The 23,235-nt window shown below is 39.6% G+C and overlaps 1 protein-coding gene across 4 annotated transcripts in view; it reads right to left on the bottom strand.

Moving 5' to 3' along the window:
* EXPH5 (exophilin 5) overlaps nucleotides 1-23,235 on the bottom strand; it is a 71,607-nt gene that overhangs the window by 15,707 nt on the left and 32,665 nt on the right. For 3 of the 4 annotated variants that reach the window (XM_033120424.1, XM_033120425.1, XM_033120426.1), the window contains exons 2-4: nucleotides 14,832-14,992; nucleotides 12,464-12,623; nucleotides 3,567-3,615 (exon numbers count right to left, since the gene is read on the bottom strand). In XM_033120424.1, the coding sequence (XP_032976315.1) occupies nucleotides 3,567-3,615; nucleotides 12,464-12,623; nucleotides 14,832-14,992 (370 nt within the window). Of the gene's footprint in view, nucleotides 1-3,566; nucleotides 3,616-11,467; nucleotides 11,735-12,463; nucleotides 12,624-14,831; nucleotides 14,993-23,235 lie in introns of those variants that run through there. The other variant, XM_033120427.1, reaches the window with a different exon arrangement.

Raw genomic sequence — 23,235 nt, 5'->3', positions numbered from 1 at the left:
TTAAGTATCCCATGCCCTCCATGCATACAGTTATGGATTTATTTACAGTATACCAAGGTAGAATGTTACATATATAAGATTTCAAATAAAGATTATTGCAGAAATTGAGACACTGAATATTTATAACATTAGGACTCAGAAAAGCATGTCGGAAGTGGGAAAGCATAATGATTAAGTATATGAGTTCTACACAGGTCCAAATTCTGGTTCTGCCCCTTAATAGCTGTATAACTTCAGGCAATTTATTTAACCTTTCTATATCTTAGTTTCTTTCTTGGTAAAATGGAAAAAAAAATGATAATAAAAGCAGCAACAACACCTCATAAGATTGCTGTGAAGATTAAATGAATTAATAGTTGTAAAACACTTTGGAATGGTGTCTAGCTCTTAGTAAGTCCTCCTTATTATTGTTCTGTAGTTATAGAGGATTTTCTGGAGGCTGCCTGCTGATGCTTGCAGTCCAATGAGCTAGAAAAACGTCCCATAGTTAGAGGCCAGTCTCAAAATACTGGCTTTTAGGATCTCAGTTACATTCTCAAACATGGAACAGAATACGCTAAGCAAATGAAGCCTTTTACCCAAGCCCAATTCACTCTACTGATATTGTCTGCAATTCTGACATGACAAAACAAACCTGTCACAGAGTAACTTTAGACTGTTGGAGAACTTCTTAGGGCAGACAAACCTGTAGAACAGCTGTCGGAGCTGAAGCCTAAGCTCACCGATATTATCAAATGCCTTAGTAAAGTCAACAAAGTAATTTTTCATGGTGTTCCTGAATTTGTTCTGTGTCTGCTTTCCTGCAAAGGTCAAATTCACCAAGTCACCTTGTGGCTTGAAACCACTCATTTATTTCTTCTTTCAATTTCTGAGCACTCAGGTTGTGCCAGGCAATGGGGATACACGGAGGGCAGACGATCTGCTTTAAGGAGCTCACACTGACCTAGTGTGGTAAATACACTGGAGGTATGTTTCTTGGGGTACAGAGCTGGCATATCACCTAATAGTAGGCCCTGCCAAAATGTGTTCAGAGATGAGGAGTGATCAAGGGGCCAAGGCCATATGTTTTGTTTCCATTCTTATTAATGGTGACTACTTTGACCTTGGATTTCTCCACCTGTAAGGAGATGGCTCTCAAGAGGCGGCAATTTGCTCCTCAAGGAACATTTGGTAATTTCTAGAGATATTTTTGATTGTCACAATTGAGTGGAGAGCTAATGGCATCTAGTAGGTAGAGACCAGAGTTGTTGCTAAATACCCTCCATTATACAGGACATCCCCAGAACAGAGAATTATTCAGCCCAAAATGTAAATAGTGCTGAGGTTGAGAGAAACGTTGAGCTGTGGATGTCTAAGCTTCTCTCTAGCTCTAAAAATTCTGTTTTCTCAAAACTTTTGTTTCTTTTACACTGAAGCATATGTTTAAATAGCAGCTTTCTTCTCTTTTGAGGGGAAGGTTTCTAATAACGTAAATATTTAATAATAAAATGCCAGAATCACCATATCTGCAGGCTGCCAACCAAGTGATGGGAAGTTTATGACCTCAAAGCTCAGCAAGAATCTCTGAAGCATCGATAGCCAACTTCTAGTTCTCTGCAGGCTTAGGATTTCCATGAATAAATAATGGATATCTACATATCTATGTATCATTCAAAACCTTTGTCTTAGACAGTAGTTTCATTATTTTCTCCCTCCTACTTTTTATAAAAATTATTTATTGGGGTCAACAATCACTGGCTTGAGTTGCATTTATTTTCCTAGCTCTTACCTTTTATATTGACATGCTCTGAGCAGTGAAATGGTGAAATACAAGCAGCAGTCAAGAGTGCCAGATAAAGCACAGCATAGAGAATGTAATCAGTAATGTTACAATAACTATGTACAGTGCCAGGTGGATACTAGACTAGTTCAGGGGGAATCACAGCATAAATTATATAAATGTCTAACCACTATGCTGTATACCTGAAACTAATATAATGTTGAATGTCAACTGTAACTAAAAATAAATAAATAAATAAAAAGAGTGCCATAAAGATATCTATTAATCCTCAGACTGGATTTCAAAATCCCGAGAATTCCAAATTTGCTTTATGGTTTTATAACTAATAGACATTTGCATTTCTTTTTGACTCTTCATGTGCTTCAGACCCCATGGCTCTCACGTGGTAGGGGCAGGTTAGCTCTGAGGAATTCTCCAAGGAAAAGCGAGTACAGAAGCATCTTGGAGCAGGACTCTGTCCTCTTAGAGAGCAAAACTGGATGTGTGTCACTTCAGTCCACCTCTCAGTTAAAGGAGAGTCTGCAGGTGACGAGCAACTGGGGCTCATATGCAAACAGGGCTTTGGGGTTGACAGAGCTGCAGGCATTATTGGCTTCTAGCTGTGGAGTTATAGAGACCCAGATTTTCTAATCCTGACTCTACCATTTTTACCAGTGACATTGAGCATGATCTTTAAATTCTCTAAACTTCAGTTTCGTCGTCTATAAAATGAGGATGATCATAGTACTTATTTCAAAGATTTCCTCTGGGGATTAAATGAAATGATGTATGTTATGTGCCTGGGTGATACTAAGTTCTCCATTAAAGTGTGGTGGTTGTTGATGCTTGGGGCTCAAGCATAATAAAGGAGAGAGATAAGATTCAGTGTCGTCCAAAAAGAAAAAAAGAAGTAGCATTACTCTGAAGAAGAAAGGAGGCTCACTTTGGTTTTGAAGTAAAGAACCTCTGTTTATATGCATTTCTCACCAAAATTCTACCCCATGGTTTTTTGGGGGGGGGAAAAGAAAAAAGAAAAGAGAGAGAGAGAGAGAGAGAGAGAGAGAGAGAGAGAGAGAGCGAGAGAGAGAGAAGGTAGTTAAAGTACTAAGACTACAATGAATTGAAAAATGCCTCCATCCTCCTCCTGCACTCATAGGTCCCTTCCACAATCCTCTTTTCTTTCATCTCCAAACCACATGAGCTACATAGAAAGACGTAAGCATGTGCAGATCAAAAGTTACGACCATGAAGAAGCAAAAAACAGAAAACTTACAGCTTCTTAATCTTGTATATATGTGAACACAGAGATAAATTGAACTTTAAGCCCTTGGAGGAGAGTCATGTTGGGTCAGCCCCCTCATGTGAACTTGTTCTGGCCTAATGCATCTCACCTATCGGTAGCTTCCTCTTTGAATACAAATGACGGTTTTACCCAGAAAAGGTCCAGCCCAGAGCCTCACTGGCTTGCAAAAGTAGCAGTGGATGCCTCTTTCCTCTTCCTCTGCCCAACACTTTAAGGCTATACAAGAGTGACATGTGATAAAATATCAGAGATGCCACTGACGGTGTGAGTGGACACACGATGGCCTCGCTCCTTCCTGGCAGAGCCTGCTGCTTGAACATTTCAGTACCAGAGCCAACTGGAAACCTACCATGACTGGAAAACTTTGAACTCTCTAGGAGAAATCTAAGCTTCTAAAGTAAATTTAAAACTCAGCCAAGAAGAATTCTATTGAAATAGGTAGCCAACCAGGGCTTACATTAATTCTGATTTCCTTAGTGTAACCTTTAGTTTCTGGTTACTTACCAAAGTGTTGCCCCTCACAGACACAGGAAGTCCTGCATGGCCATCACATCTGTGAAAAGAATTTGAAATAATTTCTTTGAAGAAGTGCCTAACTTTTACCAGGAGGAAAATCAACAGCACATTTGCCATTATATCTTGATATATGAAGAGGATACATTTCTAATGCTCTGTAGGAAGACATTTCTTGGCTAGTGCATGTCAAAAAAATGTCAGAAATCTTTTCCTATGATTGCTCAGGATCAATGTTTTACATCTTTGTCACTCAGATAGCCAAGAAGAAATTACATAATAGTGGATTTGTATTTGAACACAGCATAAAGACATAATAACAAAATGGTTACATTTTTTGAGTGCTTACTATGTGTGCCGGCAGTGTTCTTACACTTTCTGTGCATGTTAACTCATTTAAATACATCACTTTTGTGCAGTGGATACTACGACTTCTCCCATTTTACAGACCAGGAGATAGAGGTACAGAGAAGTTAAAAGACACTGCCCAAGGTACATAGGCTGACTAAATCCTTCTTAACCAGTATGACACACCGAATCTTCTTGCAAATGAGAATAGATTTTTTGTTTCTGTACATTTTTATCTTAAAGAGAGATTAGGTCCAGACTGGACTCAAGAATTCATAAGGGAATTTTTTTTTTAATAAGCAAACTCCATAAAGATGATTTCTGGATATATCTTTTTATAAAGATGTCTTATTTATTATGAAACCAACTTGGAGAACAATTGTGCTTTGACTATTTATATTTCTTCTCTCAAATTCAGTAGAAGGCAAAAAATTTACAATACATAGGCCCAAAATTGAGATTGATTTTTGATCTTTTAAATCTATCATCCTATGCCAAGAGTGCTCTGCCTGGATTACAGCTCAAAATTTAATAGACTGTATGACTCATTGCTCTGTATGAAGTCAGGTCCTCTCCTTCACTATGAGAACTACAAAGGGAATGAAGAATTAAATAATCTACGACTCTAGGTCAGATGAGTCAAAAGTGGCAAGACGCAGTTTTCCTTCTTTCAAACTCCTAGCTGTTTCATGTTTCACAAAAGTTGAGCATAAAACCTGAGAGGGCAAACAATTTTATATCTTCACATAGCCATATGTATTTTATAGTTTAGAACAAATTTTAAACAGAAATTAGAATTGATATCATGGATTATTTTTCACATTACTCTGAAATACCAGCTCTATACTTTATCATATCTAGAAGTTAAATATTGCTTCGATTTCCATTCTTCCTTTCTCTACAGCTTTATTGAGCCTGCATGCCTCCTACATGCTATGTACTATTTTGAGTTCTTTGGAGGCAACAAATATAACTGCTCTGTTCTCTGAGAGCTTTTGGGGACTCTGTTCTCTGAGAGCTTTTGCAAGGAAAGATTGGATACATAAAGAGCCCCAAAACAAGCCGAGACATGATAAGGACAATAAAGACTGAAAACGCAGAGGGGCCTTGATCACTTCCTGGGATGAGCGGGGAAGGCAAAAGGGAGAAGATGGTAGTTGAATTGCTTTGAGAGACAAGGGACAGCATGAGCAAATGCCTGGAGATGGGAAAAAGCGAGGGAGGTTGGAAACTGGCAAGCAATTCAATTTGCCAGGAGCCAAGAGAACATGCCAGATGGTTAAGATTCTTTCCAGGGCCCTGTGGGGCTGCAGCCCTCACTGTGCACCCACACAGCTCGACACTTTCATCAGCTCCCTAGGCCCCCAATCTGATTCGGAATGAGGACAGCAGAAACAAGAATCAGTTTCTGAGGGTGGCAGGTGGGTGGAACACACGACTTTAGAGGATACCTGGAGCACAGTTGGGACAGAGCACCACTGAATGCGAGAATGTGCTGCGAGTGGGGTGTGCATGCTCCCTGAGGGTGTGCAAAGCCATGTACCACTTTGAATTTAAGTAGCAGGGGACAGGACTCAGCCGGCTTGGAGGCCCAGAGTCTCTGCACCCACTCCCAGACCCTCCTGAAAGTTAGGTTTCTGATGTGAATGGTTTCCACTTGTATAGTGAATAAAAGCGACAGTGGTACCATGAAAACTATGCTGGTAAAATCCTCCAGACTTGGTGATTTCAAAGGATACAATGCTACCTCATCTTCTGCATTTACTCTCAAATCCTACTGATGCCCCATTTTAAAGATCTCTCACATATGGCCCCACTTCTCCAATTCCACTCATCCTGCCTCATATCAAACCTCCACAATTTCTCTCCTGGACTCCATCCTTTATACGATCAATAGAGAAATCTGTCTAAAATGCAAATTTGATCTTATCAATTTCCTACTTAAAATCTTACAAGATATTTTCCAAAATCTTAACACCACACAGGCTCTTCTTTTATCTGATGAGCTGCCCCACCCCCACCCCTGGACAACCCTTCATCCTTCAAGCTTTATCTCCTCACACTCCACTTTTCTATAGGTACCTGCATATTAGGCTTACCAAATTTATTGTACCTCCATAAAATATTCTCTCATCTCCATACCTTTGCAGCTAGCATTCAGAAATTCTCATTCAGTATATTAGAGTGTGACTCAAGAATATTTGTTTAAAAAATATATATGTATTCTTTTCTAACCAAAACCCTGGGTCATTTTCCCCAAGTGTTGGTGGAGCACGCTAGAGTTACAGGCCACTGAAAAGCTCCACCTAGATGACCACCAAGCAATTCAGACCCTCCATGTCCAACACGGACTCTGTGTCCTCCTGGAATTCCACACACACTCCTTCCTATGTGATGAATTCACAGATCCTGTTGATTCAAACTGAGAAATCCCTCTCAAAACCATCCATATCTCTACATCTCCCTCCCTGCCTTTTCCCTCGTGAATTACATTTTTCATCTCTTGCCTTTATTATTGCAATAGTCCCTTAACTGTCCTTCTCTCTCCAGGTTTTATCCCAATCCAATCCATTCTCTACACTTTAGCCAAAATGATCACTGAAACATGCCACTTCCCTGCTTAACATTTTATTGATTCCCACTTGCGTCCAGGTAAAAGTTCAAATTCTTCTCTACCTTCAGAAGATCCTATGTCATCTAGTACCTGCATACTTTCCACCTCGTATCTAACCTTCCTTTATCCCTTTGGCCATAGGGAGTTTGCCACACCTCTGAACTTATGCACTGTTGTTCCTTTGCCTGGAACAGTTTTTTACCACTTGTTTGCCTGGATAACTCTCTCATCCTTGAAGAATCAGTATAGACATATTTTTATTGGGAAACCAACCCGGACTCTAGATACACAGGCTTAGACTCTTAGTCTAAGATACTCACTCTTCGAAATGTGCTCCCAGAGCATACAGAACTTAACTTTCTCAGCAGTAGCATATGTTTCTCTATTCTCTGTGTGTTGTCCTCACAAGACTAAAGCCCGGGAAGCCAAGAACTGCAGTTTTGTGCCATAGCGCTGCACATGGTATTTGTTGAATACATGAGCAAATGGGTTTGATTTTTACCTTCCTCACATCTGCTCTTCCGATATTCTTCACATCACCCATCTAGTTTCCTAAGTCAGAGTGGAGAGTTCACCTCTCCTCTCCTTTCTGTCTCACCCAACACATCTGGTTACCAGCTTCTCATGATCCTGCATTCTAAAGGGTGCCCAGATATGTCCATTTGTGCCCTCCTTGTTGCTGCTACCTTAGCTTAGGCCACTACCATTTCAACAGCCTCTTTCCTGGTCTGTCTGACTCGAGTTTTGCCCCCTCAGATCTGTTCTCTGTGCTACAGCTAGAGCAGTTGCTCAGCCTTGGCACTACCAGCATTTCTTCGGTGTGGTGGTCTGTCACGTGCACAGTAGGAGGTTTAGCAACATCTCTGAAGCCTACCTACTAGATAGGTGTCAATAGCACTTACCTTTCAGTTGTGAAAACCACCAACATCTTTAGCCATTGCCAAATGTCTTTGGGGGGCAAAACTGCCCCTGGTTGAGAAACACTGATCTAAAGTGACCTTTCTAAAATGAAAATCTGATTACGTCATTTCTCTGTTTAAAAACTATTAATAGGGGGAAAAAAACTATCAACAGAAAAAATATATACATATGCAATGCACATATGCGTGAAATACATCAAGGTATTAGTGTTTGTCCAGTGAGTTGTGGATGATTTTATCTGATATATATAATAAGGAAAAGAATGGTATTATTCAAAAAAGTGAAAAAGTGATTTATGGCTCCCTGTTGTCTACAGGATCAATCAAGGCCAAGTCCTTAGCATTGCATGTTAAGGTCCCGACCGCTGGCCTCTGCCAATCTCCCCAATCCCATCTCTTATCAATCTCACCTTAGATTGAGTCATTGAACCTCAGTGACCTGGATGAGTTGCTTTTTCCAGTCTCTGTACCTTTGCTGTGTCAGTCTTTCTGCCTGGTGCAACATTCCAACTCTTAAATGCCTAGCTCAGTACTATATGTCCTTCAAAACCTGGTTCTCTTCTTCCAGGAAGACTTCTGGATCCCCCGGGTCTGAGTAGAGTGCTTCTCCTGTATGTTCTCCTGGCAGGAATACCATGCATCCACCATAGCACTCACCATATTGTACCATAATCATCAGGGCACTCAGCTGTCACCCAGGTTGCAGCGAGGCCAGGTGGCATCACTGCATGAATTCTAAAAGGCATCCCTTCCTCAAGATCCTCACTGCCATTTGCCAGAAAACTGTCATAATAAATATATGAATCCCTGATGATCATGATGTGATTGGCGCTTTCTGGAGACAGGCGGTGTACCGCCTGCCTGACCGTATGCGGGAATCTGGGGTTCCCTACTAGATTATAAAGTCCTCCAGGCAGGGAGTTGGCTTTATTTTCAAGATTTTATCTCCAACACTGAACATAGTATCTGATCCACATACTACTTTCATAAAAGATTGATAAATAAATGAAAAAGAAACCATCAACTCGGCTACCGGGACCCAGCCAGAACTCCGATCGCTCTTAGCATAGAGGAAAGAGGAGGCTGGGCTGCCATGGTTCACAAACCTGAACGAATATGCAAATAGCCTGGAGAATTACAAATAAATTACAATTAAACTAAATGTATTTGTTAAAAATAAATAACCTTCCCTCTCCCCTACTTCAGACCTTCTGAATCAGAATCTCAATGTTGGGGCCTGATTATCTGTCATTATTTTTAAATTGCTGATGAGATTATAATAACGATCACTCCGATCAACTGGGAGCCGCTGGCCACCCAGAATGGAACTCAAAACTACGCCCCTTGTCTTGCTTCTCTCTCCTGTGACCACAACCCTGCTGTTCCCCTATGGACACCACACCTGGTGTGGAACATTCCCAAAGAAGCATCTTGCTTACTCTGACTTCTTCAATCTTCATGTCTTGGATTTCTGTCTTCCAACTCAAACATAGGCACTCAACTAGGAAAGGGGAAGAGAGCACAGCAGGACGCTTGTAGTGTTTGAGAGAGGAAGTAAAATAGCAACCAACCAGAATCCAGGAAAATAATAACATCTGCCTTTTTAATTTTCCAAAAAATGTTTGAACTTTTTGCTTATGGAAACTGAAGTTGCACTGGACTGCCTAAACTGTGTACACCCTATGGATCAGGCCAGTTTGGGCATGTCTGAAGAGCAGCTAGGTGGATCCACCAAAGACCTTTGCATCTCAAGGGAAAAAAAAATTCTCCTAAAGGAACAGGGTGGTGCGTATGCATTCACCCGATGATAGCTGTTGTCACTTTCTAATCACACCTACGTAGGGAATACATACTATATGTGAAGCACTGTGCTGGTCCTCAAAGGAAATAAGTGATCTTCAATTTAATCGCATATGTTATTCATGAGGTTTATGAACTAGTTCCCTTGTGTTGGCCCTTTGCCTAGTCCTTGGGACTACAACAAAGGAAAGAGTAGGGGACAAAAGTCCACGCCCCTTAAATTGCCATCATGAATTGGTGACACATGGCTGCACAGCTTTGAGAATGTGTGTGAACATGAGGGTAAGTAGCCCCCCTGAAGGAGTGACTTCGTTGTAGAGTACATTGGAGCATGAAACAGAGAGGCACACACCACCTATTCATGGTGGGGAGGACATCACTGGAATAACCAGGGGTCTGGAACAAGAAAGGAACAACTGTGATGTTTCTCAGTTGCCAGGAAGACTGCATTCATAAACTCATACACTATTGGGTACTTGCTGAACTATGAGGAAGGAATTTGTGAGGCAATGGAGTTACTGAAATGTTATGGTGGGGGTTGAGTGCTGTATGTCACAGGCACTAGATGCCCCATTGCAAGACACGCGGAAACATGACTTACAAGGAAACGTTGGGGGAAAGGATACATGTAAAGCATGTATCCTTTCCTTGAATTCATCGGCTAGCAATAAATTAAAACATGAATGAAAAATATTTTTCTTTTTTCCTGGGAATGGGGTGGGGTCACAGATGGTAGAGTTCAATCATTTATAAATTGGATTAAAATAATGGGATAATATGGGAAGTGCATACATTTGAGAGGAGAAACCAGTCATATTAGAAGCAGAAATGGCAAAACTTTTTGCCTTGTTATTAATTCATGAAGTCACTATGTTCACATGGCTTTTTATCTATTGATAATAGGAAATCAAAGCTTCAACATACCAGATACTTTATTGGCTGGGCCTTTCTAAAATAAACAAGTATATCTGGTGAAATGATGAAGTCCATTCTGGGGGCAACGGGAGAGTTACCCATTATCCAGTGTCATTTCTCAATTCAACCATAGCTTATAAGAGGAAAAAACATTTTTCTGATACTCAACTCTTTTAGGGCTGAACAGAAGGCTGTGTTTTGCCTAGAGAGGTTTGGTTCTCTTTCTGTGATTTGCAAAAGATCCTATAAACTGCTTTCCTGACTTGTTCTCCGGAGCAACTAGTGTGATAAAGTCAAAGCTTGATGACTTCAGCAAGTAGAAACCTGGCAGAGAATGACTGTACTTCCCCTGGGGGCCCTTTGTCAGTTCCTCCCATTGCACTCACAGGCAAGGAGGGACTCCTGAATCAGAGTCTGTATTTTGAAGGTTGATTTTGCATTTCGAAAGATTAAAACTGCCCAAGAAAGTTTGATTCTACTTCAGAGTAAAGAGTCCTTTGGAATTTATATTCCTACCATAGCACAACACTTCCTTAACCCCACCCCACACCCCACACTCCCCAGCCAACACACACACACATTCAGGATTTATATCCAAATAGTCAGGTCATACTGATATTTAAAAATACATTTTCTCTTCTGAAACCTCTTAGGAGCAAAAAAGCAGTGCCTTCATGATGTTGTGTACCAGCATATTAATAAATATTTATTGCCACTTATGTTTTGATAGTAAAATGTATTTAAAGTTGACAAATTCTGAAAACTGCTACACAAACACATATACTTACATAATGAAATTTGCTTAATTTCTGCATGCTGTGTTATATGTTTCAGTTCATCTGGTTAAAAGAGAGCTACGTGATTGTGATATATAAGGATAGTTGTTGCTAAAAAGCATTTTGCAAGAGTTTCTTTTTTCTTTTTTTTTTTTAAGTTTGGTTTATGACTAAAACACTTGACACCTGAATGAAGATTATAGATATTTTATCTTCTTTGATCCATTTTTGCACTAACTTGCAATATGAACTTGGAAATAACTTGTCCATGGAGATAACAGGTTTTTCAACTTTTCCTAGTTTACTACGAATGTCAGATTGTTCAGCTATACAAAACTCTGCCTTAAAATCACCTAAAACACAAATTACACCACAAGTCCCAGCTACACCACACATTAAGAATATTTCCTTTCTCCTTAAAAGAAATGTTACCTACAAAGGAAATATTCCTCATTTCAAAATTCCCAAATGAGAGAATTACTAATGTTTCAAACATTTTTGTAAAGAAAAGCAACTCACCTATTTGAAGAATATTTGCTTGTAAGTGACTCTGGTAGAGACAGTCACACAAATTTACATTTTGTTTAGCTCTTCATTATTTCATCAGAGACAAAACAGCGTCCGGTGAAAGCTGAAGCAAAAAACCTTCCATCCACCCAAGAGGGGAGGACAGAACTCTGTTCTCTGAGTCCAGGGTCCTCATCACACACCCCACCTGCTGCTGCTGCTGCCTATTGTTTTTCGGCAAGAGTGACCTCCAACACCTTTAATTTAAGCAGTGCAGTGCACTCTTAATGGTATGACAGCACACACGGAACACATCACGTGCCAAGCCAACACCTTAACAGGGTGGGAAGCTTTTCAACCAGGAAGGCAAGCTGAAAATATTTAGCAGTCAGCTCAGATGAATGGAAGCAAAGCCTTACATGTTTTGCACAAAACAATCCAGCAACATAATGAGTCAAGTTGAACTGATTTACACAGTTCTAAACTGGGAACCATCTGGAACTATGCCTTCACTGTTCCAAAAGCTTCCCTTCCTTCACCTGAAGTTTAAGTTCTGTGCAACGACATCAGAATGGTTCTGATTTTTTCCTACTTTCTTTGGTCACTGAGTACCTCATCGCTCCTTGTAACCACAGACACACATACTCCCCAAGGAAGAAGCAAATATATCTGCCTGATTTAAATATATCCGCCTGACCAGGAAATAGACCAGGCTTTTGGAGCAGTGCAGAAATTGTCAGTAATAATTTCCCAATATTTAACCCATCATTCACCGAGTGCGCCACCTAGAACCTGTGCTGTTAGTTAGAAGTTGCATTCCAGGTGACCAAGTTTCCAGGTTTCATAAGGACTTTGTCCCTCTGCACACTAAGTGCTGTTTCCTTTGTTAGTTTAGTATCTGAATTTAAATTCTAAGAGCAAACATTAAACATTCGGAACACCAAACAGGCTACTGGCCTCTGGGATCAGGTAACTAATGAGCTGTCACATAATCTGAATTTGACTCACCCTTTCTGTCCCAGAGACTGAAGCTTTAGAGTCTCCTTTCTGGATTTTCTGAATGAGAACAGGGAAGAAAATGATCTGAAGCTCAGCCGAGAAGGAACAGATGGTAGATTTCTTTGATTAGGTATATTTTTCGATCCTGATGCTTGTAAGTCCATAGGATCTAAAAGAAAATTGTAAAAATTTTGTACCATTAAAATATTTCCAGGTCAATAAATCTCAGAGAACTAAGGCTTCACTCTCTTCCCTCCTCTCTCTACGTAGTCTAGAGATGCAGCAGACATCCCCACATGAACCAAGGGGAGTCCTTTGCCTCTCATGGTTTTGCTAAGTGGAGAAAATCCTCAGACATAGGAGGGAGTCTTTTAATATGCCCTGTGGACCGCAGTTCTGTGGATCCCTCCCTTCACACCAGTTGCGTGGATCTTACTCAACGTGTCTTCCCCATGGCTATCCGAAACGAAAGGTGAGGTGTTGGGGACCTCATTCAGTTCTCATGTTGCTCTTAACCACTCCATCCTTGAGAAATTTTTATTTTAGTACTTTAAAACACAGTGATAGATACTATGTAACTTTTATGTCAAAGAAAGTAAAGGGAAATTAAGCCATTTAGAGTGTTTCTTATTCCTGTCAAAAAAATCGATTTCTCTTTACATATTTGCTACATAAATGGTTTATGTGTGTATATGCATGTAATATAAATATGTGTAATATATATGTGTAGATAATATATAGTTTTACATATGAGTATTAAAATTCTAAGGCAAAGTCAACATATACAAAGTTCATTATACTGTGCTACTTTGGACAAGCTGAGTTTAGAATGTCAAAGGAATCCAAGGTAAGGAGAAAGTTACCACAGTACATGTTGTGTCACTGGAATTAACCCCTGGTCATTCGCAAAAGGTGAAAGAAATTCACAGACTCAGACTGAAATGAGGAGAGCAATGAAGTAAGTTTATTCAAGAAGAAAGATGCCGGCTTAGAAATTGCTGGGGCAGACAACTGCACCTAACTTTAGGTTAGCTTTTTCTTATATAGGAAAGGGTAGGTAAATTTCCTTACAGCAGGAGATGTGACATATAGACTGAGGTCATTTGATTGACATATGATGGTTGTCTTACTAGTTTCTTTCTGTGCATACTCTTACCCATAATGCATACAGAAAAACCCATGGGGTGGGGTGGGGGCCGAACCTTAATGTTCATTTTATTTTAATTGTATTGTAATGAGGCTAGCGTTCATGTAACGGATAGGTTTCAACAGTTTGCCCATGTGTGAGGAACCAGTTAATACCAGTTGGGTCTTATCTCCTCTTTTTAGGAGTGTTTGGACATCTTTGATTTATTTCTAGGGGATGAGCCTGGGCGGTTCCTGGGGAGGGGATGCAGGCCCCCTCCAGCCTCACTTTTATTAACCCTTTTTTGCCTCATCAGTATATATGAGGTTAATCTAAATATCTGAAATATAAGTCTTTTTAGATAAATTTGTATATTATGGTAATTGCAAAATATTGTCAGTATGTAAGTTTAGAAATATTGTTACACGTTTCTTGATGTTACTAATACCAGTATTAGTAACCTATAAGCAAAAACAGTCAATGTGACTATCAGTAGAAAGATACTTTATATTTATATTTTATAATTTCCAATGCACTTTGTTATTTTCACGATTGTTCTGTGAAAGCAGGTTTTATTATTCTCATTTACAGATTTTTTTAAAAAAATGATGGGTGAAGGCAAGTGACATGCTGGTAGTCATACAGAATGTCCCAAGAAGGCATTTATTCAAACTCTCTTACAGGGTTTAAGTTACCAAAGTACCAGAAGGATAGGAGCCCCTCTTAACCTTTCCTCTCCTTTTGTTCCCCTCCTCTGTCTCCCCTTGTTCTGTATCATCACTCCACTTATTTAAGTGCTTACTGTGTTCCAGCTCAGTACTTTATACATAAAATTTTATTTTATTCTCACAACTACCCTATGAGGAAGGTATTATCATACCATTTAAAGATGAGAAAATTAAGGCTTATAGAGAAAAAGTAACTTGAACAGAGTCACATACATTTTGATAGAATAGAGAATATACAGAGACACAAGAGTGGAGATTTGAATCCGGATATATCTATATCTATATCTATATCTGTGTTCTTAACCACTATGCTATCTCGACTAATTCTTAAAGCACACTCCCAGACATTGTAGTACACTTTCAGTTTCATTTTTTTTATTGTGTGTTGTGTTATGAAACTTTCATACCTTATGATTTAAAAATAGTCCTAAACATGGATTGGTTAAATTGGAGATCCACTGAGCCATTATCTACAATACCGTGCCATAAGAAAAAAAAATTAGATGTAAATATCTTTTCTTACCATTTTCTGCCATCCCCTTCTTTAGCCTGTATGTGAGGGGTTGTTTTAACATTTGGCTAACATCTGTTTCATTGCAAAACTTTTTTCTTTGAATTTCTTCAAACCATTCACCAGTCACTCCTTGAAGCCATCTGATATCCCTCTTTGTTTTCTGGAGTTTGCTGAAACAAAGAAAAATATCAATGCACCTTTAAATTTCTTCACATCAAGTGCAGACTCATGTGCTGGGCTAAACTTTACCTAATGGAGAAGCTGCGTAAACTGTAAGTTTAGGGGGAAAAAAATGGTTCAAGTCAGAATTTCCTTTTTACCATTTATATATATATATATATATATATATATATATGCTGTATTCTTCCACATATAGTGATAATCTGAAAGTTTTTCTAGTAGTTAAAATAATCAAGTCGGTGAGGACAACCTGGATTGGACATTGTACAAACCTGGCCTAATAATGCAATTGAATGATAGATGTTTTAATGACATGGAGAAGCTAGAATCTTTTAGTTCTCATTCCTTCATTCCTTTATTCCTTCATTCCTTCATTCATTCATTCATTCATTCATTCATTCATGTGTATTGAGCAATGTCCATGTACCAGTCATGTGTAGGCAATGGAGATTCAACAATGAATATAACAGACAGAATCCTTACAATACTTGCCCATCCAGTGGTCAAAGATAAAAGCTTACATATGATTGAACGTAATGTTCTTAAGTAATGGAATTCTTTAAACATAAAAGCCCATGAATGAGCATAGGGCTTATGCTCAGGTAGTAAGAGACAGTATGATTTGAGACAGATAGGAAAGGAAATCTAGAGCACAAATATGTCTGCCCCCCACTTTCAGAATACCAGAACTGAAATTCTGTCATTACTTCTTCCTTCTCCCCTACCGTCTCCTGCTTAGTCCTCTTTCAAACAAAAAAGCTGCTCTAAGTCCTTAATTAAACATTAGTTGTGATTCTTATTTTAAAGCAGATCATTTTGCTCTATTTCAGGAGGCCCCTAGAACTGTTTGGAAATGGGGGGTGCTCATATCCAGAGGGACATAGCCTTGGACTGGGGCAAACAGAGCAAAAAGGGGAGTTTGAAGAACATGATGACAACTCTCATAAAGCAGCCAGTTTGGGACAGAACTGATGAAAAAGTCAGGCTTGTTGGGTTCCAAGTTTGAGAAGTTCTGCTGTTTGGGAAAGAATTTCATGTGACCCTGCAGCGGTTGCCTTTTTTCCAGGGTGCTCTGTGAAGCACAAGTATTAGGGACTTTGTATTACTAAGAAGGTGGTGAGCGAGACAGCTGTAGAGGGGCAAACTTGGGGTTAAAGGCAATGAACTGAGATGGTCGCAACACAGGCTCCTCCTTGGGGCTATGATACTGTCATTTTATGAAATAATTGAGAAGGAAGCCAAAGGCCATCCTGCCCAGACTTGCATTTTGAGAAGCATTAGGTAGCAAGCATTACATCCAGCCCACATAATTTGCACTAGTGCTTCCCACTATGCCATTGCCACCCCTCTGGCACCTGGGCACTCCTGTCTCTATTGCAACTTCCCTTACTAACAGACTAAGAGACCGCAAGTACCTGCTGCTAGCTAGTACTGGCTGCCTCCATTTTGTAATGTCTTACATTTCTGCAGGACCTCCACTTCCTTGAAGTTCCCCTAAATTATCAGACTCCCATATTCAGTACCACCCCCACCTCCACTTCTTAACACATCCATCTCATTTCAGAAAACAGGAAAGCCACCTGTCTTAGAAACTCTTTAATAAACATAACTTTTTTTCCCCTAAAGGCTCAATGGAACATAAACTTTCTTTTAAAATAACCATACCACTTAATTCCACTTCAAACATTTATTCCATGCTTGTACACGTATTCATCTCTGCCTGTTTCTTTTCTAACTTCCAGTGAAGTCAGAAATCTATACCTCTGTTGAATATTCATGCAGTTTGAATTCTCCTCCAGGAAATAGATCTTAAAGAAATACCACCCCCAAAGTACACAATTTAACTGAACATTATGCAGTTGTTTAATTATGTAGGTGATGTAGCATCTTGGAAAAGTGCATGTGACATAACATGAAGCAGGAAAAACAAAATACAACATTTTATCTATGATTATAAGGTATGTACAGTACAGATGGCACCCACTTGGACACACCAGAGAAAAAAATGAAAACACCTAGTCTCAGAGTAAAATAATTATAGTTATCATTTCTATTTTTATTTTAGCTTTCTAATTATGTTTATTCAATAAGTACAATATGTGGAGCTATTTTTTCTTTTTGTTTAATTGTGAAGTTTTATTCGTATTCTCATTTTTTCCATTATAATTTTTCTTAAAGCTAGAGGAAAAAAAATAAGTCATATTTTCATAATCCTAACACAATTCTATCACACTTTTGGTGTGATTTTACCTCTGCATTTTTCATGGCTCTAGGTATTTTTGCCATAAGTATTTTTGCAGTAGCCATCTTTGCCACAAGCATTTTTGCCACACTACTAATTGGCCATAAAGCAGTTTTGCCGTAAAAGATAAAATAACTGGTTGACAGTTCGGTTTAGATTTGGTAGACATAATGTATTTCAGCTAGTTATCAGTTTGGTTTCATTTCTCCATCGACAAAATTCTTGCAGTACTCCCATTTTTCGATAATATAAATCTTAAACCTCATAATGGACTCTACAGTGAGCAGTAGACATGGTGGTCTTAAAATAGTGGATGAAAACAACTATGTATAAAGCCAGATTGTAAAACTACAGTAAACCAGTTTGCATACTATACTAGAATATGATAACATTTCAGTCTGCAAATCGTTCATTGAGCTGGGTCATCCTTCTGTAACCATACATGAACTTCATTTCTTTAGCATGCATTTTGCTTTAATCCAAGCTAACTTTGTTTATACTGATAGAACTTTAACTCACTTGCATTCTTTCCCCCAAACCCTCTTACCTGTACATATACTGTGTGTCCACTCCTTTTAATCATTAAGCCTTTAGGACATTAGGTTCTGGAAAGCATCAAACTTACTTAAAAATAAAACTTCCAGTCTAATCAATCATGACTAAGATACAATAACCAACCCTCAATAGAATAAGGTTTTGTTCAAACAAAGATAACACCTTGGCCTTGGTTATGTTTCAGCTTCCAGACTCATGAAAGCAGAACGGCCCCATGAACGGCATCCCCCTGGGAATCGGGCAGAACATACCCCGACTGACACCAGGACCTGAAGCCATCATCCGTTGCTCCCTGCCTTAGCCCCGACCATCAGCAGAGCCAGTGACCCCAGCTCCCACAGTAACCATGATTAATGATTTTCCCTTATATAACCTGGCTGCTATAACCTGGCTGCTAGAGGCTACGGGGAGCCAGGTTTCTGAGAGCACTGGGCTCACCTGTGTCTCCGACTTGGCACCAACTCCTTGGATAAACTTTTACTTTATTTACTGCAAATGCCTGCTCATGTGTCTCTTTTGCTTGGATGCAGACAGGCCAGTGGACCCTTTTTTTTTTCCCCCCACTTTACTGGATAACAGTGTATTTTTTCCAGGGCCCATCAGCTCCAAGTCAAGTCGTTGTCCTTCAACTAGTTGTGGAGGGCACAGCACAGCTCCAAGTCCAGTTGCCATTTTCAATCTAGTTGCAGGGTGCATAGCCTACCATCCCATGCGGGGATCACAGATCGAGCGGGCAATCTTGTTGTTAAGAGCATGTACTCTAACCAACTGAGCTAACCGGCTGCCCTAGTGGACCTCTTTGAGTCTGGTAACACTTCCCACCCGGTGAAACCAAAAGTCGACCAACTATGGCAAATATAAAAGAAACAGCCACTAATTCACAACAGTCTTCCAAGGCATTAATTCAGTTCTGTAGCTAATTCAGATACAACAGCCTTGTTCAGACATTAGATCGGACTGCAACGTCAGATTGTATTGTGTGGTTTTTCACAGCGCAACGCAAAGCTCAATTATAAACATGCATCCTAGACTTGGAAGACATGTATTTTCATTTCTCATAATAAAGTCTTTTTAATTTTGTTATTAATTTTTCATGTTTCATCATGTCCTTTTCAGTGTCCCTCTCTTATGTTTTATTAGTTTGTCTTTTACGATGAAATTACCTTACGGCCAATTAGTTGTTTGGTGAAAATATTTGCGGCAAAGATGTTTACAGCAAAAATACGGGATACGATTTTTCACATGGTTGTAACAAAACTTATTCAATATATATTTGTGGAAGGCCTCCTATGGTGCAGACATGGAGATACAATGTGAGCAGAGCAGATATGGTTTTTATCACAGAGCTTACTGTCCAATGGAGCTCCAATGGGAGAGACAGAGGTCCAATTATGATAATGGATGTAAGGTAATAAAGAGAGGTAAGTATGATTTACTTATTCAGCACATGATTGAATTCTGGGTAAAAAGCAGTGAACAAGTCAAGTCTTTGCCCTCATGTAATTTATATTCTGCTGGGGCGGGGGGACAAACAATAAAAAAGCCAACAGATGCTATGAGAGCATATAAAAAGGGGACCTGGTCTGAAGCCTCAGCAAAGATTTTCCTGAGAGGTTGAAGGATGAAGGTAGAGGCAAAGGGATAGTGGGCAGGGGAGAGAGTTTTTTAGGCAGAGAGTAGCGGCTGCATAGCCAGTGCCTCAAGGAAGACACAAGAAACTGAAATGAGGTCTACCTGGCTGGAGCATGGAGATGGAGAAGGCAAACTGAAGGGGAGAGGAGGAGGCAACTGCTAGCTCATGCAGTGTTTGGGGTTGGGTTAAGCAGTTTGGCATTTAGTCCTGGAGCAATGAAAAGGCACAGATGACATGGCAGGGGCAATGACACATCAGACTTGCATTTTTAAAAGATCATCCTAGCTGCAGGTGGAGAGTTTATTCTAGTGGAGAACAGGAGAGTAGAGAGGATACTTGTAGAGTCTGGGAGAAAAATGTATTTGCTTGGACCAGGATGGTGTTGGTGAAGGTAAAGAAAAGTAGAAAGTATTCGGAGCTACTTAGTAGATAAAATCGACCCCTGGTGTTCACCAGGTAATGATGTGACTTTGCAGGATTAGAGGCAGAGACATGTCAAGGAAGACTCTAGATTTCTGATTTACATGGTGCATAGAAGATGCCATTCATAGATACAATGCTTATATAATCTAAAACAAAAGAAAAACAGAACAAAAAATCCAACATTATATATAAACACCTTCAATATTACTCATCTTTGGAGCAATTTTTAAATATTTGCATAATATTTGAGCTGGTATGTTTTCCATAATTTATTTACTATTTCTCTGGTGTAGAACATTAAGATATCCTCCCTTATATATATTGCTGTAATAAACATCAGTGTGCATTTTCTATTTTTACAGTGCTTCTGAAAGACATTGAAGTAGAATTATTGGGTCAAAAAGTCTAAACATTTTTGTGATTCTTTTACACACCCTGCCAAAATGCTTCTCCCAATGGCTGCAGCAATATTACTGATGTCTGCAATGTACAAGACTGCCATTATACAATCTTGGGAGACTACGTATTACTATTTTGAGTGTTTTTATTTTCTGAATTTAATACTTTCAAGGCACCATGTTTATAATTGTGGGTGGCTATTTTCCTTTCAAGAATTTTTGTTTTCTTAATAAAATATGCTACATTTCTTTGATAAGTAGTGAGGTTTGAACACTTTCCCATGTCTGTTTACTAATTACATTTTGTGTTTTGGCAGTTGTACATTTTATCAGTTTATGAATCAATGCATCATAGTTTTCATTGGAATGAGGCACACTTAATAAAAATATGAACTCATTGCTCTAAATATTTCCCCCAGGTTTCTGAATTTCATTCTGATTAAAGTTGAACGTTGGGCCATAGAAACCTACGGATTAGAAGTAGGTAAAACATAATTGATTTGTAGATGTGCATATGCTAATATTTGTCTCATGAAAACTGAGAAATGAAACTCAGACATTAGTTACATGCAGGTACATGAAAGGGAAACATTTTAAGGAAATCCAGCAGCTTCTAAAGCAGAAATATTTCAAGAATGATCCTGGGATGGTTGTCAGGAAAGTGGGGAACATGTAAAGCCAGAAAATTCAAGAGTAAGGTAGTAAAAAATAGCATTGTGTTTACTTATTACCAAGGAAGCAAAACCTAAATAGTTCGGCCATTTAGAGCAGACAGTCCACTTTATGCCAATGAGAGGAACTTCAGGGATACAAACGACACACATGTAGATAAATTACACATGCACAGCTCGTTTGCTTCATTAGTCCAGTTTGACTCAATGTTTTCATGAGGGACTGTTGTCTGTACTTGTAATCTGTTCTACCCCTAGTCTGGTTAATTTGACTACGATAAATCAGGTCTTTTTTTACTGGGCCATATAGTCTCAGCCCTCTGCTCCAAGGCAAAATGCTCTTCCTACATTCACAGGAATCTAGTCTGCCATGTGCTGCCTTGGATTCCATTCTAGCACCTCCTGAATGAGTCTGTCCTCCGCGGTTCCTCCTCCGAGTTAAATTTATTTTTCCGTTATTTTCCATTCCTGAGTAATGAACCACATCCCTCTTCTCCTCTTCTTAATCTTCCCCACCTGTGCCCTTTCTGACCTTTGCTACTCACTTTTCTTTTTCACCTTTATTCTGAGCAGCTCTTTGTTCTCTTTGTCATCTTTATTCTCATGAGTAATTAATTATGTACTACCCATTTAGAATGTGCTCAGTAAATGATAGCTGTCCCTTTAAATCCATTCCTTGACCTCACTTGTCTGCTTTCTGTGAATCAAATCCTAGCCCATTCTTGAGTTGCTATTTGATGGTAGAAAGAGCACTGGACGAAGGTCAGGTTCTAGCTGGACGATCTTGGCCAAATATTTAACTTTCTTGGCTTTATTTTCCTTGTCTGTAAAAGAGGGTTAGATGATGTGGTATACTGTTCACAAAGAAGGCCTCCACCAGGCCCCTCATCCCTGAAGTTACACTCCGTTGCGATATGACTGTCACTTCTCCACCCCCTTGAATCTGGGCTCACCTTGTGCTTGCTTAGACCAGTTGAAAGTGATAAAGTGAAATTGTAAGACTTCCGAGCCTTGGCCTTAAGAGGCCTTGTCGCTTCTGCACTCTCCCTTCCGGTACCTTGATACTGCTATATAAAGAGGCCTGGGTTAGCTTTCTTGAGGATGAGATCTTGCACAGAGAGAGTCACAGCAGAGCGCCATCCCCAACTGCCAGACAGGCGAGTGAAGACATCTTTGATCAGACAGAGTTGAGCCCTCAGACCACTGGAGCCAAAAGAGTGATCCCAGGCGAGACCAGGAGGAGAACCACCCCAATGAGCCCAGCCCAAATGGCTGTCCCACAGAACTGAGCTAATGAACACAAGTCCTTTCAAGACTTTAAACTTTGGAATGGTTTGTTGTGCACAATTGAAAAACACGGACACAGATGAGGATTATGTGGAAGATATCTTGTAGTCTAAAATGTTCAGTCAAAAGACTCATTCCCATCAGATTTAAATCATTGAGAAACCTTATAAAACTGAAAAGCGCTTTAAAACATCAATCTACCTGTCTTCAGGTGAAATAATGACAATAAGAAATAATAACAGCAGATGCTATGTATGGACCTCCTACTTATCTCCCAGGATTTTGCAGTCATTGCTCATCCTCACAACACTGCAGAGATACTGATGTCCTCATTGACAGAGAAGCCACTGAACTCTACAGACTGGAGCTGTTGAACTGGGATGGGAACTCACACTTCCATTCTGAAGCCCAGTATCTGTCTCACTGTCTCTGGGTATTATTAACTCCATTAATATGCAATACAATTGATATAAGCTTAAAGTGACTTTACCAATTAGAAAGGTGGTAATGGTCATTCAAAGATGATTGAGAAGAGAGCAGTGAAAGCAAACAAGTCCCTGAAGCCATAAAACAGGGGTTATAGCGTCCATTTTCTTGTCAGAAAAATCTCACATATTTCTCACAATCATTCCCCTTATCAGCTCCTCTTGCCGAGGGCATGAATTCCTCTTTTTGCTGTTTTCACCCCCTTTTTGTCTTATCACTCATAGTTTCTCTCTACTTTTCTTACTTCCTCAGCTTCTGTATACATACTGTCGGTTCTTTTTTCACCTTCCTGTACCCGACCCATCTTATTGCACCTGGCTCTGCCTTCTAAACAGCTAAGCATCCAGATCTCTATCAGCCCTCTATTCTTGGTTTCAAGGACCTCTTGCCAAATATTCTCCAAATCCCCCACCCTATCCTGGTCTCTCAAGTTTAGTCATTAGTGAACCCTGGAACAAATTGTTCAATTACTCTGAATCCTGTAAAAGCGGATTTGTTGCTTGAATTATAGGAGATCAAAGCAACATAAAGTTTTCCT

The sequence above is a fragment of the Rhinolophus ferrumequinum genome, chromosome 11, assembly GCF_004115265.2.
Source record: "Rhinolophus ferrumequinum isolate MPI-CBG mRhiFer1 chromosome 11, mRhiFer1_v1.p, whole genome shotgun sequence".
Taxonomy (NCBI): domain Eukaryota; kingdom Metazoa; phylum Chordata; class Mammalia; order Chiroptera; family Rhinolophidae; genus Rhinolophus; species Rhinolophus ferrumequinum.
This window is presented reverse-complemented; position numbering and strand designations above follow the sequence as displayed.